Consider the following 16,748-nt stretch of genomic DNA (forward strand, 5'->3'; position numbering starts at 1 on the left):
CTGGAAATTAGGAATAAAAAATGTGTTGCTCTCTGTGCTTACTCAGCCATGAACCACTTCGGGCTGAGTAAGGTTGCGCATTAGACGAGGGTCTTGCTATGTAATTTGCTCGTAGTTTGTGGGTTTTACTCTGTGAACTGATTGTTTTTTAATGTGTTTCCCTCCTTTCTTCCAGGCAATACCATCTCCATCCCCACGGCCACTGGTGCAAAAAAGCGCTTCTGGATCATCGAGGACATGTCACCATTTGGCAAGCGCCGCAAGACCGCGTCGTCACGCAAGATGCTGGATGAAGGGATGATGCTGGAGGGCTTCCGGCGCTATGACCTCTATGAGAACTGCAAGGACTCAAGTTGCCAGTTTTCTCTGAAGGTGACCCACTACCACTGCACACGTGAGAACTGTGGCTACAAGTTCTGCGGCCGAACCCACATGTACAAGCATGCACAGCACCACGACCGCGTGGACAACCTGGTCCTGGACGACTTCAAGCGCTTCAAATCCTCACTCAGCTGCAACTTCCCCGACTGCCAGTTCTCAGGCAACAGCACCCACTTCCACTGCCTACGATGCGGTTTCCGCTGCACCGACAGCACCAAGGTGACGGCCCACCGCAAGCACCACGGCAAGCAAGATGTGATCAGCGCCGCGGGCTTCTGTCAGTTCAGCTCCAGCGTCGATTGTGAGGTTCTCGACTGCAAATATAAGCTCAAGTGCTCACACTTCCACTGCACCTTCCCCGAGTGTAAGCACACGGTGGTGGGCATGTCCCAGATGGACTCCCACAAGAGAAAGCATGAAAAGCAGGAGCGGGGGGAGCTACCGTCTGTGTCGCCCAAACAAGAGGCCACTCACCACCTGGGAGCAAGTATGTTGGCGGTCCCTCCAGTGTCCATGGCTCTTCCTACTTCCTCACCTGGTGGCCTCCATGCGTTGTCCCAACACATCAACAGCAACGCTCCCTCCATGCTCTACCCAATCGGAGACATGGGGTCTGACTATAACCACCCATACCCACCCTCCTCCATCAGCCTGGACGGCTCCCTCAACCTGGGCACTGACACCAGCAGCTCCCTGTTCTTCCTGAAGAATGCAGCCGGTTTGGGTCTCAGCGACTCACTGGACCTCAGCAAGAAGATCCACCATGACGTCGTGAGATCCGGCCACAACTCCACACCCACGCTGGGTCTGCCGGCAGCGCAGGATGACACGACGGGAACATCTGGAGAAGCTGAAGACGACTTGTCGCCAGAGGAGGGGCCACACGCAGAGGAGGAGGAGGATGAAGACGAGGACGAGGAAGAGGAGGACCTCAACTCTGATTCGAATGACGATTCGATGCCGGAGCCTGATGCTGAAAAGGACAATGATATGAGTTTTGATGCTTCCGTTAACCACACTGATACTTGCCAACTGGAAAAGCAAGACACTGACCCATGAAAAAAAAAACAAAAAAAACATAAATCAACAGTAACTGTAGGAAGTGAAGAAAAACCCTGTGTACTATGAACAAACAAAAATGAAAGTGGCCTCATTTATCATGTTTAGAGACTTCAGACGACAACAAACAACAGCGTGGAGAAAATGACGGCCCAAAAGTGATTTATTATGATGTTTACAAGATGACCAATATTATTAATTCAATTATGCATTAAAAAATATGAACGGAGACACACAGAATTAGGCCCTGTTTTACACACGGGGCAGCAATGTAAAGCATTTTACTACACATCAGTCTTTTTGTGTGCGTGCATGGTTGACTTTTATTTATTTTAATTTTTTTCACTTTTTGTGTGTGGAAAAAAAAAATGTTAGAAAAAAGAAAAACAAATCTCTATATAACTATAAATGTAAGTGCGTGTGCGTGTGTGTGTGTGTGTGCGTGTGTGTGAACGACGATATACAAAAGGAAAATTGCTGGCACGGGTGACATGAATCACAGGGCCGTGGACACAGAAAAAGGGATGTGAATCACTAAGGAGGGGAAACAGGATTCGTTTCAAACATTTGATCTTTTTTTTTCTGTATTAATATATTATTATTATTATTATTATTATTTTTATTTTTATTGTTAGAGATGGAGAGAAAAGGGGGGGTGACATTTTGCTCGTTCCCATCTCTCTCAGGTGATTTTCTTTGTTCTCAATGACATGTGGAATTGACCAGTAACTGTCTGTTTTTTTCTTAGCCTCAGCTGCAGTCGGGGCGTCCGGCGAGTCACCAGTCTCCACAGTTCTCTCTCTGACATTCTGCTAGAAAATGTTCCACTAGCACCAAATCCCAGCTCAGCCCCCGTTCATTTCTCACCCCCTGTGGAGGAATTGAGTTTGTGTGGATAGTGCACTTTTTATTTTAGCTGACCACGGCGATACCGGTGACGATAGAAAGCTCGTGAGCATATTTAAAAAAAAAAAAGAAGAAAAGAAAAGAAAAAAAGAATAATATTTTTGTTACTTATTTGAATCTTTGCATTACAGTGTCGTTTTTTTTTTTTTGTTGTTGTTGTGTTGTTAGTCAGAAGCATATCGATCTGTGAGCAGGCGAGGTCATGATTAACGGCTGGCAAGTCGGATGGGAGGGGACGCGGGTGGGAGGGCGGTGGGAGGGTGGGCGTGGTTTCAGCTTGACCAGAGGAAACAATGAGTCACTCAGACGCAGCGACAGAGGAAGCGTCAGGTTGTGTATTTTATGTCGAAAATGTACAGACCGAAAAAGATGTCTCGACGGCATTCTGTTTTTCCATTCACTATGGCTGTGGTTGAGCTCCTGTTATAACGGTTTTTATTTAATATTTATGTGACCTTCCAATGAGAAAATTTCTAGGGTGTTATTGCACTTTTTAGGTTCATTTTTACCGTCTGGAGAAAAAACAAAAACATAAAAAAACAAACTGATGACATATATATCTTTCAACAGGGACTTTGCTTTAAAAAAAATAAATAAAAATGTTTTAGTTCACTTTTGCTTTAATGCACAAATAGATGTTAGTGTGACAAAGAACTGTTGTTCTGTGATTTATTTAAAGACTGGGTTTTATTTTGCATCTGTGATTGGACATTTTTGAGAGAGAGAGAGAGAGAAAAGAAAAAGGAAACGGGTACACCGGAAAAACAGTGTCCTGACAAGAAACACTAATATGGACTGTGATTTAAAAATCATTCTTAAGCCGTTCATGCTCTTTTTACTGTAGTGCTAAATTATAAATCATTACATTGAGCAAATATGTATTGCCAAGGAGTGGACACACTGATCATGAATTATCTCCTGACGTTGGCATTGGAAATAAATGATGACTATTTAGGGAGTAATATTGTGTGTAGATGATATTCCTCCAGATATTGTTTTGAGACAAAAAAAAAGGTTGTACAGTATTTTCCTCTGTATAAAATAACTATATATGAACAAAATGCTCTTTGATGAACAGATTCATTTAAAAAGAAAACGGTAAAAAAGGAGAATAATAAAAACTCAAAAATTTGAATAGCCTCATTATAGTTTGCTTGTGTGCGTGACCCCCCCCCCCCCCCCCTCTTTTTTTTTTTTTAATTACACCAGATTTTTGGAAAATGTTGTTGATACTATAACATTGACAGATTCTGTTATATTTGCAGTATAGGTTTTTTCTTTTTCTTTTTCTAAACTATGTCAGACGCTCAAACTAAAATACACTGATTTGAATGAATTGTCGTTGATGTTTCTGTTTGATTTACTACTGTCATTTTTCTCTGTGTGTGCGCCTGTGTGTGTGTGTGTGTGTTTTTTTTTTTTCCTCATTAATTGAAATTCTTGGTTTATATTTACTTTGCTGTGGGCATGCCTTGTCCACAGACTGAACTGTCTCCCGGGACTCTGCTGCAAAGCAGAGGCGTTACTACATTTGTTTTTTGTTGTTTTCCCATCGTTTGCTGAGATAACTGTAGGGACTGGGAGACATTGTGCACTTGAATTTAGTCCATGTATGTGTATATGTGTGCGTGTGGGGAGAGACATGTAAAATAGCAGGATTTGTAAAAAGCTGAAAATAAAGAAACTATCATAAATATAATTAAACACATGTAGTTCTTGATAGTGCTTCAACTGGATGATATTTTAGGGTCACGTGTGGAGGGGGACAACGGCACGGCAAAATGTCGTAGTGGCAATCTAGGTCTTTTTTTTCTACGTGTAGGTGACACTACTGAAGTGTGTGTGTGTGTGTGTGTGTGTGCGTGTCTGAGAGAGACAGATAGGCTGTGACTGTAAGAACACAGACCTGTGGCTACGTCCCAGCTGCTCAGAGCTCCGATTCATATTTCATGACCTTGTCGTCTTTCCCCTGTTTTGTTCTGCTACAATTTAAGCTGGGACTTTTTTTTGCCACAGAATTTGAAGAAAAGTTTAAAAAAAAAGAAAAAAGGAAAAAGAAAATACATCTGCATCCATGCAGGTAGAAGAATCAACAATATTTGTTGTTGGAGTCGCCTGTTGTCCATGCTTGACTTTGTGGTGCAAGAACAAGACAGATTTAAGAGGCCTGCTCCCGCTAACAAAATGGCTCTCGGTGTCTTGTTCTGTGTTAATAGGGCACATTTACACATTATTTGTCTTTTGTCCAAGTTGTTGGGTTTTTTTTTTTTCTTTCCTTGATCCATGTCCTGGGTTCTCCTCCCACTCCCTGATGTCACCCAGTGGCCAGCGTGCTGGTTCTGCCTGTCCCCCTTGTCTGCAGCTGTTCCTGTCCTTTCTGCTTCTCCTCCTTGTGATGTTTTTTTATTAAAAAAAAAAAAAAGAAAAAAAATGGAGAAAAATCACAAGTAAAGGCATCACCATCTGTCAGCCAGCTGGCATCCTGTATATAATCTACCAGAAGAAAAAAAAAGAAGAAAAAAAAAAAAGAGAATAAACATGAAAATTATATTACACAAAAACCAGACGGAAATGACCTCCAAATCCTGCATAGACTGCTGCTGAAACGACAGATCATTTTGCTGTTTTAATTAACAGAGTAAAAAGGGATGGTATAAAAGGTGGTGGGGAAATAAACTGAGATGTATTTCCACTGCTGGACAAATGTAATATGAAAGCCGCCTGCTTACTGCAGCGTAGTGGATACGCAGAGCAACATTTTAGACTTTGTAAAATATATTGCACTTTTGGACTAAAAGCCATCTCTCATTAGCGTTCAATTTGGCTAGATTCATGTGACATTTTATACAAGGAGAAGACAATGAAGCGATTTTTTAAAGTCTACTTGAATTTGTTGCCCTCAGCACTATTACTCATTCTAGTGTGATTGCTTATTTCCACTTGGATACAGTACTGTTCACCCTTATCGTGCTATATTTATGTTTTCTCTTCTGTTTCTGCATGTCTTATGCAAAAGATTGAGCTTTTCACTCAGTGAAATAAAAAACATACTGAACGACTTTAGGCCTGTTTTCAGTGTCACTGTGTTTCTGAGCGTCAACAACAAGGGAACAACACCTATCTTAACTTTTCATAAAACACCTCAGCGCCTCACTGTATATATAGGACGTGCCGACAGTGTGTGTGTGTGTGTGTGTGTGGTGGGGGCGCATGCATGCCGGCCATCACTGACATGCAGTGGGTTGATGTGCCAGGAACAGGTTGGGTGAGAGTATGAGCAGCACGGGGAGGCAACAGGCGGGGCTGGGAACGCACACGACAGGTGTGCGCTGCATATGTGGTCACATGATGCCTATAAGGCAGATTAAGGCCCAAACAGATGAAGCGCTGCTTAATGGCAGCTTTTATTAAGTTCACAAAGCATGAAAGGTGGGGGCGACACAGAGGAAAAGCAGGTGGCCGGGCCTGTGCACTCTTAGATGAAGACAGATATTGTATAGTGGAGTCTGAGGAGGGTATAGCCGCGGTGGGAGGATTTATAGAGATTTGCCCGAATTGGACTAAACCACCTGCCTGTTCCTGAATCCTGTGGCAATAGCAAGAGAGGGTGAGCTGGAAAACCCCGCTCGGGACTTTTTTTTCCCCCCTCCTCAAATCCAAGAGAGCGAGATCATATGAGAGGAGATAAAAACAATAATAATACCTGCAAAAAAAAAACACAAATTCAGTCATTCATACACAATCAAGAAGTATTTTTTTTAAAAAAGGTAGTAGCTTTAAGATAGTGTGCTCAACGTCATTATCATGCTACATACGTTACAAATTAAAAATCCAGTGTGGAACATTTAGGACAGTATAATCACTTTAAATAGGCCTTTCATATAAAAGGGCCACGAGTTTCCCTATTTCTTAAAAGCAGAAGCCTGCTATGTTAACAAAGATCAACGACAACCTTTGTTGTACGTCAAGGCTACCACATCCCAACATGTTTGGGAAAGAAGGAAGCGAGAAGGAGCCCCCGTTTGTGATAATCTACAGTCGTATCATTCGAGGTCACTAATTCATACACGCTGGACCTTAACATGTACACTTCCCCTTATCAACAGACTTTAAGAGAGAAATATCACCGATATAAGATAAACGTGTGACACTTTGGCGTGTACTACTTTGTACTTCCCTTTTATGAGTTGCCAGGGGAGATGGCGATGTGTGTAATTACGGTGTGCGTGCGTGTTTTTTTTTTTTTTTACCGCCACTACATTGTGAACATATTTGTGGGTACAGCTTTTGTGCTGAAATAATAACCGCTCTAAAGTCAGCCGGAGCAAAAGGCTGATTGGCCCGATCCTGTACGGTATGTGCTTTCCATCATAAAGGAACACCTGTAGTGATCCGTGCTCTGAGACAAAGGTATGTTAGTGGGGATGAGATGCATGTATGGTTTATTTAAGTCCACATCTGTCTGCAAAACCTACCCCCAGGCACATTTCACTGAAACAGTTTGTTGTTTGTCTGGCTACACCCCTTAGTTTTGTTGAGGATTATCTGAACTCAACTTAAACTTTTTTTTGGAAGTCAAACGGGTCAGCGTGTTGGATTGAGTGGCACTAAAACATAATAGTTCGTACTTGGCTTCTGCAGAAACTCAGTGGAAAGGAACCCGTCTTAGGAAACACAAACACAAAGATTCTAATATGACGCCCATTAAAAAGACTACTGTATGAGAATAAGCAATTTTAGCTTTAGTTTTTTTTTTGTGGCTGCGATTGTTCTGTTTTGGTTCACTCTGCTACTGTGATGACGGTGTAAACATGCAAGTGCTGGCCTCCAAAAGTCAAAGTCAACTTTATTGTAAATTATTAAGTGATAATTAATAATTAAGTGAATCTCGATTAAAAAAAAAATACTATAAAACAGCCAAAAGGAAGAATAACATGAGAAGTATAAACTATTCAGTAATAAAAGTCCATATGTAAACATAAAAACACAGCACACATGACTTTTATACCTGGATGTTGTTCATGTTAAAAACTGATAACTTTCTGAGAGGATATTCTAAAAGTGCCTGATGTCATTTACACTTTGTCAATGTGACAGTGAGAACTCTTGAAAATCCTACAAATATGAATAGTTTCTATATTTTTGAATGGTCTGTCAAAGAATTTCATCAAAAAGTCTGTTTTTGCTAGACGGTATGTAATCCTTCAATTTAATATAATCTGATATCTCATAGATACATTAGCCTGAGAAATGCCGTCACGGTAATTTTGACTCCTCTCCACGCAGCATGGGAACTGTGGACTTGAAAAGGCCTGATTAAGTTAACTTTTGGCTTCGTCAGCTGATGTCTAACTCAATATTCGAGCCCCGAACTGTGGCAAAGGAAAGTTTTTTAAAACCAAGTCCCATTTGTCCGACACACAAACAGCAACACAAAAATGAGGCGCCGACCGCAAAATGGAGAAAAGCTCTCTGCGTAAAACGAATCTTATCTTGCTCATCGGAGTGCTTGTTGTTGAAATGCAGCTTCACAGGTGTACAGCGTATCATGTGTCATGTGTATATATGACATGGCTGCACCCGCTCGTTTAACTGCTTCATTGGCCCATTTATAGTTCACATTTTTGGACGAGACGTTTCCCTCGTCTCTTTCAGCACTCTGCCCCGAGCAGACCTCACTTTAAATCCCATGCCCTTTGCAATAGATGTTCATTTATCTATTTTTGCATGTGTATGGGTTATTTTGGAAAGACCACAGTCACACGACAGAAAAAGGGGGCTGTGTGGAAGAGAAAAAAAAAAAGAAGCTGCTTTGCCATTGGTAGCAGCTGTTGCTGCTCAGACACCTCTGAGGAAATGGAGAATTGGACACACACTCATCCAATTTACCATTAACAAGACCTTATTGGATGCAGGACCATAGGAACATGCGGCTTTGCCTTGTGTGGCTCAGTTTAGATGCGTCTCTGTTCCCCGTGAACGTGTGTGACTGGGTCTGTGATAATCTTAGCATCTGTGATTAGGGATCATAGTGTGACGTACGCAGTAATCTAAAGTCTATTAACAGCCATTCAGCCAAGATTCCCTGGATTGTTGCTTATGAATACTAAAAAAAAACCGAAGTGGTTATTGCCAATAAGATTCAACATGAAACATTTTGCGCGTGGACGTATTCATGGGATAAAATACATTTTAGATGCATCACAGCCAAACAGTAGTGGACTAAGAATCATGGGTTAAAACTAGTGATCTAGTGATGACGTCGGTTTTAGTTTTTCTTCTTGTAAACCCAACCACACCACAAGAGAGCCAGGTTGTTGTTATGCTCTACAACATAGCAACTGCTGCTTCAACTCCACGCATGATTTCACGCACTAACGAATGTATAATTACCTTTTAAAAGATGCTATACTATATAAAGCACAGGTCTGCTTCTCTATATGCTCAGCTGCTTTGAATCAGATACCGTTCTATTGTGCAACACCTGTGTTTTCTTTCTGGTTGGGTGACTTTTTTTTTTTTTTCCTCCTTTTTCCATAAACACATCTGACATTCTTTAGAGGGCAGTCTATCTAGAAATCTTTGTCTTTCAACACTTTTTTTTTTTTTTTTTCTGTTAGGACATAAAGATAACAAAGCATTCTTCTCACAGTTTTGCTGGAACATTGAGTAAGTGAACACAAACAACTGTGGTGTGGTTATTAACTTCAAAAACCTGAAAAACTGGATTAAACTCTGGCCCGTTCACACAGGGGGAAAAAAAGTTGAGCAAACAACCTCAGAAACTGCTGATTAGCCAGTTGTGGTAATGAGCCGGGTGATGAACCTTTTTTTTATATTGTTTATTTTCTTTTTCACCTGGTGGAGACTTGGCGTCTTGACCCTTCTATGATTTTATCATATACTACATGAATGTGCTGTAGGTTAGTCAAGGTTAAATGTGTCTTAAATGACACCAAAGCTATTTATTTACAATTTATTTGAATTCTGAAAAGATACGTTTTAAACATTGATGAATGGTTTGAATCTAAACAAAAACAAATCCTTGTGTCACACAGAGTTAGAAACAAGAGGTGTTTGAAGCGATTTGAACCAATTTTCGTAAAAAAAATCCAAATAAAGAGTGGGAGTGTAATGTCACGCGAGCGTTGTCATTTGGTAAACAAACAGAATCCAGTGGAAAGACAAGTGTTGTGGCCCTTTAAACAGCTTGTGAAAAATGAGCCTCCCGCCGACCCCATTACATAAATGTTTACTGTGAAATACCAAACATTGTGTTCTATTTGTTTTACTTTGCCTCAAGTCTGCCCATTGCCAAGGATGAGTCATCATCCCCACATTTAAACACACATTTGCCAACAGAACAAGCCACTAGTAGCAGACAGTGACCAGAAACAAGTGCATGTAACGCTTGATCCAGTCTGGCCCGTCGCCACGCGGCCATTACCCTCCGAGCAGTTCGCTTCTGAATTGGACTAGAGGCCTGCTGCTGCTGCTGCTGCTGCTGCTGCTTTCTTGGCAAACCGAGAACTTCTTAAGTGCTAAGCTGTAAATTTGCTTGATTTGACGCAAGTCCGAGGGGAATGGGATCATTTTCTTTCAGGGGAAAAGCCTGCCATATTGGCTGACAATAAGCTGGAACGGTACGACACGGTGTTCCTGTAGAGCAATGACGACTGGAACATAGAGCGGACAGCGTTTGACAGAGCTGTAAAACCAGCGCTGTGTGACTCATTCTTATGTTAATGCAGGGAAAGCCTTCCAACTGCATTTTCAGTGGGGGAAAATATTATTATTATTTTTTTTTTCTGAATGGGCTTTAAGTGGTTTATGTGCTTGTTCATAAAAGAATGCTAGGTTTTTTTTTCTGAATGTGTAAAAGATGACCTCACTCACACTGAGTGTTCATGTGCCTTAATGAATTACTTACATAAAAAATATTGTGGTCATATTACTTAAAGTGTAGGATTATAAAAGACATACAGCTCTGTGTTTTTTGTACCAATCCAAATATTTGAATTAAAGCGATGGTCTAAAAATTGCATCCTCTCCCCAAACTGTTAAGCTCAGTATCTTCAGAAATAAGTGAAACAAACGATCATTAAGTTAACACTCCTTTAAATGCAGACATTATTCAACTCATTCATTGAAGAATTCATTGTAAAAACTGCTTTCAAACCACATTTCCCTGCACAAAATAAAACATAAACACATTTTCTCAGCGCAAAAGTGACAAAATAACTGCATAAAGTGAATGATTGCCAAAACCGGGTTAACTGTGGTTAATTAATTATAACCGAGAAGTCATGAAAACATTTCTTTTGACCTTGTTTGGTGTTAAGTGAATACGTTTGCTGTGAAAATATAGAAAAAAGCAGTAACGTCACAGCTCCCATGTTCCCATGAAGGTGACACTGACTGGGAGGGAGTGAGGGGAAACTTGAAATAGCACGAGTTAAACAGAAATGTGACAACTGTGCAAGACGGCAAATGTCACTCTCTTTCTTTCTTTCTTTTTTTTTCTTCTTCTTCTTCTTCAGAGTTCACTCAAGTACTTCGCGGAATAAGGTTGAGGGTTTTGCTATTGTTTGGCCACACTGTTGAAATACATTTAGAAAGTGTTAACAATCATCTTTATTTCTGTTGAATGACTCTTGAATATAAGCAGCGGCTCATAAACATCATGCAAGCCTTTAAAAAGACCGGTTTCAGTATCACAGCTGTGACCTTCATAAAACAGAGCAGGGCAACAGGTGGGCATCATGTGTGTGCTAATCTTCCACATTATGGTTGTTGATAACAGACACTGCACAGCCCTGCTCAGTTAAAACGCAGTAATTTAATATGGAATACATCAGCAATGTGATATTTGTAGCATGGAAGACGCAAAGGTTGGGAAGATTCTGCCGAGGCTAATAATAGAAAATGTCCATCATTCAGTTTGGGTTTCTGTTACCAAAAGAATTCTGCGAGTCCCACAGACCGTCCTAAACAAGACATTGGGTGTCCACCGAGGGATTTTGGGATTACTTTTTTCACTCACTCGCCTCCTCACTCCAGGCATGAAAATGTGGATTGTGTTTCGCTGTGACAATCCATGCCAATTTTGGAGGACAAGGTCAGTGAATGTGCAGCCTTCCTCTCTCTTTTTTTTTTGCTACAAACCACGCTGCTTTACCAGCCACTTGTCACAGGAGACTTTAATATAGACCATTGAAAAAAGAAAAAAAAAAGAAGTGATTCAACAACACAACTACATCTAATTAAATGAATAAATGTCTAAATCTGAATGAATAAATCAGTCATTCAGACTGGCTGTTAAAATGTCCTCAGTTCACAGAAAACTTGACTGATTTAATATTTTTAGGAAAACCCCATTCTTGGTCTTAACATCCGTCCTCAGTCACACGCGGACAGCGATACGTCTTCTGTGACAAACATGAGATCAGATCTGACTCCTCACACCCTGTATTGTGTGCTTAATGAGTCTACGAGGACAGACACGCTTGAGTGAATCGAAGCTCGACTAAAATTTCAGCCAACAGACAAAGAACTCGCGTGGCGATCAGTGTTAATATTGCGGTGGCGGCTACAAATACATGAACACACTCTTCTTGTCCACCATTTTGGTTTAAGTTAAGGAAACCAGTGCTTATTAGAAAGGTCAAATCGTGATAATGAATGTGAGCGACGTTTACAGCACATTTGAGAACGTTAGGATGCAGACATTTCGCACAAGGAGTCCAAATATAACCTCAACTGAGAAGTGGGAGTCTCATTTTTGAAGTGAAATGACGTTTGCCAAAACAATTTACCGATGAATGCAAACGGTGAGTGCAAAAAAAAAGCTGCCAAGTGATTGGCTCTCCAACCACCTTTATTTTCATGTCCCTTCTTCCCCATTCCCTCCTCCTCTGTCCACCTGGCTGCTAGCGTGCTTCAGGTGTTCCACAGTCAGGCCCTGTGATTAGTCTAATTTGCACAAACGCTGGCCAGCGCCGCACCTGTTGCCCCTGCGCCGCCTGAAGCTGCGGTCCCTCAGCAGGCTGACAGGCCTTCTTTGGATAATCCAATCTCCTCACAATAGCATATCTGCTCTCCGCCAGTGCAAGGCAAGTGCATTCTTCTTCTTCTTCTTCTTTTTTTTTTCTACCTGTTGTCGTCCTGCATGTTCTCATGAACGCCATTCTCTCCTCATGGCTCATTATTGAACTGTTCATAAACACTGTCGGCCAGAAACCACCTGCCCGATTGTTTCCCTCTTTTTACAGCCTGCCACTGTTTTTCCACCCTGCTCCTCTCTTGTGCTTTACCTGCCAATACAGGTTAGTAAAGCTTTGCTTCAGGCTCAAAGGAGGCCCTGCGGTCTTCCACATGACAGCCCCCCCAGTATTCACATACTCCATTTGGATTTGAAACAGCGCCAGGAGAAAATCAAGTGACACAGGCCACACAGAGTGGAAGGGAGGGAATGTGATCCCACTTGATTGTTGAGAGTTTATATAGCGAGTGATGACAAAGTGCTTTATGACTTTGCAGTGTTCACCGGGCCCTGCGATTGAAGCCTTATACAGGCAAAACCCCCCTGGTGACCTTGGCTTGTCAAATGTTCTCATTTTCACCAGGAAGGAGCCAGAGTTCAGCAGCCACTCAGAGTGGGTGAGCTGCTTTTAGAGAGACAGGCGGGGAGAGCTTTTGGAGGTGACCCATGCTTCCTTACTTTCACTGCTGAAATCACGACTGGGAAAAGCCATCAGTCAGAGAAAAGAAAGCGTAGGGCACTGAGTTATGAGCCAGTGATGAATCTTAGCTCACTCATATTTTCAACAGGACCGAGGGCCCACTGCAATATTGGAAGCTCCTCCAGTGTGGCATCGCTTTGAACTAAATGCTAACATGCTAACACGGTCTCAAATGCAATGCTTCCAGGTATATAATATTTATGGAGTTTGCCATCTTAGTTTAGCATGCTAATGTACACCTATTAGCACCATCTATCTTGGGAATGGATGAGTGACGAGAATGTCATTAGTTTTCCATCTCGTATTTGGTTACAAATTGATGGTGGCATTATTAAATGAGTGCACCCTGAATGCCTTTAACAGCAATTTGTTTGTTCTGTTATTTCACTAAAAGCCACATATTGTCTCACAGCATAAAGAAAAAAAAAAACAGCACATAAAAAACATATGGAAACAATAAATAAAACCAAAGTTATTAGGATAGTTATTCATCCTCTGCAAAAATGAATCCGTTGAATAGATGTTAATATACAACCAAAAAAAAAATGGAACGCTATTGTTTTTTTTCTCCCTCTTTCAATGAACTGAAGTAAAAGATTGGGGAAGCTACGATATGATCTGCACAATATTGGTATGGCTCAATTTTGCCTTTAATATTTATTATCAGATATTGGCAAACATGACAAGATCCACTGATATGCCTAAATGACTTATGTCTGCCCCACACTAGAGGATTTTAAATAAGAACAACGGACTTTGTCACCGATTTTCAATTTTTTAATCCAGAGAAAGCAAAGACTGGACGTTCCAGTCAAGACTCAGGACCCCACATTTGGCGTTTAATCGAACAATTTCAGGAAGGAGATTCCAGGAATTCACAGAAAGTTGCGTGATTTAACGTGATTTCAGAATATAAACAGACATGGACTGTTGGTGTAAATAGTCAGTTCAGATTTTAAATCGGGAAGACTCTCGCATCTGTTTACCCCTCATATTACAGAACAATTTGGCCAGATTATCTGTTCAAATCAGCCTAAAATCTAAATGCACCCACAATTTTCAGAAGGGCCAGATCGGGACCAAAATCTGGCCAATTATCCTCTAGTGTGGGGCAGGCTTAACACCGTCAGCTGAATAGGCTGCTACCTCCTTGACTTCTATGCTGGCCTAGACTAATACTGGTGGAAACTGGGTGATGGATGCATCCATTCCTGAGCTACACTGCTAGCAAAGCTAAAGACTGCACAAAAAGGAGATAAAACAAAAACTAAATTGCAAGGTTTTAATAGGAATATGTTGAAAGGTGGTTTCCACAGTTTTGATGCAAATGATAAATGAGGAAAAATCCAGAGGGGGTAAAAAAAAAAAAAAAAAGCTGATGTTCTACAGGCCTTCTCACACATCGAGTTATTACAACAGATGCTTGCAACATGCATCTTATCTGACAGGGAAGAGGAAGGAGTAAGTATTTCATCCTCAGTGCTCCTCTTCCTGCATTATCCCTGACCTTTCCCTATGCAAATTTCTTTCACAGCGCTTCCCCTTGGAGATGTCTGGAAGCCATGTTGGAGAGAGCAACTGGACCTGTGTTGCCCGGACATAAATGATTGTGCAAAACAAAAGGTGTTTTGCGATCAACACTCAAGGACTGAGGGAGTTTTAATGATGTGTGTATGTTGCAGACAGAACCATGTTAGCCCTCTGACTAGCTGCTACACGCTAACAACACTTGCATTGATTCAAGGAGACACTCAGCCCTCTAACCTGCTGAGTGTTGAGTTCCAGTGAACAATGGAGTTCAGAGCGCGTCGATACACTATCCTATTGAGTGCTCTCCGTTTAGCAGCAAGATTGATGAGGTTAAGGCTCCCAACCGGGGAGCCAAATGGTGTCAAAACCAAGGTGTTGCTTTGGACAAACAATCCCTCACTACATTACCACATCGAGGAGCGCTTGTTACTGACTAACTGGCCAGCTCTACCCAGGAAGTGTATTAATATGGGCTCTGGGTAGAGGGAAAAGTATACAAAGTGCAGAGGAGGCTGTTAAGAATCTTAAAACGTAGATTAAAAATATGAGGGTAGGATGGATACAGCTTTCTGAACAGGAATGCACAGCAAATCCCCAAAGACACTAAATGATGTACAAGAGGATTTATTACACTAGGTCTCTATAAATCTAAGGTTGGCCTGAACTCCAGGGAGAGGTTAATGGATTACAAAGGGATGTGGTATCGAACCTCGGAGAAGTTTATACACCTCATCAATATGTGAAACGCTATTGATCATTTAGACCTTGATAAATTAAATCTGTACAACTCATAATGCATGTTAATATTCATAATGCCGTGTGTAAGGAAGAACTAGCTTTTTCAACAGTTTTTTTTTTAAAGACAAGGTTGTAATGTAGGATAGTGTTATTAGAGCACAGAAACCCATAAACTTTGCTACAAAATAGAATTCATTGGCGTTTCAGGTTTAGCCCATAGTTGTGGGGATAAGCAATGAATTCGAGCAATAATTAGTCAGAGCAAAAATAAGCTGAACTTAATCACAGCAGCTATTGGACGGATTCCAATTGAGGGGTATTAGCAATTTAGTACATCAGAATTTGTGTGTAGGTCTCATTGAGTTCACATAATTGTGGGAAAAAAATTGTACATAACCTTTTATGGTAGCTACCTACCAGGCTAATGATACTGCTACTTGCATAATACTTTTGAGCTGCATTGTGGGCAGTAAAGACACCAGGAGGAATGCATGAATGTTAAAAGTCTGATTTTAGTCGGACTCAGACAAGAATTTGGTTTTCTGAATATCACGTAAACACTTTAGTCCGACTAAAATCGAGCTTTTCTTCGCCGTTTGCGGTTTGTTTTTCTGTGACTTTAAGGTCAACAGGAAACAGATTAAATACGCACTAGCTTATAGAGAGATACAGCGCCACCTATGGAGGTGGAGTAAGGCGTACATGGCCAATAAATCAATTTCCTCCTCTGCCATGTATACTTGAACTCGCAATTGTCCAATTGCCTACTGCAGTCAGGCAATTGTCCGATTGCCCAACTCAGTCAGCTACGGCCGCAACTCGATTAAACTGTGCGGGTAAACATACTGAAATGTTTGTAATTTTGCTGCATCCGCTATCCATCATGAGCATACAGCTAAATTGGTGCAGTACTTTTTGAATTGGATGTAAATTAATAAATGTAACCACTCTGGCAATAGCATGATATTGTGCAAATCTAGCATTCGTACAGCTCACCTATTGGCTGCTTGTGAGATATTGTTCTTAACCACACTGAGCTGATGTTAACAGTACAACTACATTCAGCTGGAAATGAAAGAGAAAAGGAAAGTCTGATAATGTAAAGCTGAGACTGATGCGTTGACTCTGAAATGAACATTGTAAATGTTTCTCATTGTGGTTATGATCACAGGATAGCAAAGGTCTAAAAACACTCAAACAGAACAAAACACATTGTAAAAAAACATGAGGTAATTTTCAGCTACTTCTCTCTGTGCATGACCAAGAAGATCCACTCTGACATCCGATTACTGTGAACAATTGTTAACTTTCCTTCCATCTCTGCTAATCTGAAACTACCTTTCTTTATTCCCCCTCTCTGCCTGCCTCACCTTACCTCAGTATTGAGTGCTG

The 16,748-nt window shown here is 41.1% G+C and overlaps 1 protein-coding gene across 5 annotated transcripts in view; it reads left to right on the forward strand.

The window, feature by feature from the left end:
• casz1 (castor zinc finger 1) overlaps positions 1–2,580 on the forward strand; it is an 82,241-nt gene extending 79,661 nt beyond the window's left edge. For all 5 annotated transcript variants that reach the window (XM_058642195.1, XM_058642193.1, XM_058642196.1 and 2 more), the window contains one exon: positions 176–2,580. In XM_058642195.1, coding sequence (XP_058498178.1) covers positions 176–1,440 — 1,265 coding nt within the window. In that variant the 3' untranslated portion in view covers positions 1,441–2,580. The remainder of the gene's footprint in view (positions 1–175) is intronic.
• The last annotated feature ends 14,168 nt before the right edge of the window (positions 2,581–16,748 follow it).

The sequence above is a fragment of the Solea solea genome, chromosome 11, assembly GCF_958295425.1.
Source record: "Solea solea chromosome 11, fSolSol10.1, whole genome shotgun sequence".
In the NCBI taxonomy this organism is placed as follows: Eukaryota; Metazoa; Chordata; class Actinopteri; order Pleuronectiformes; family Soleidae; genus Solea; species Solea solea.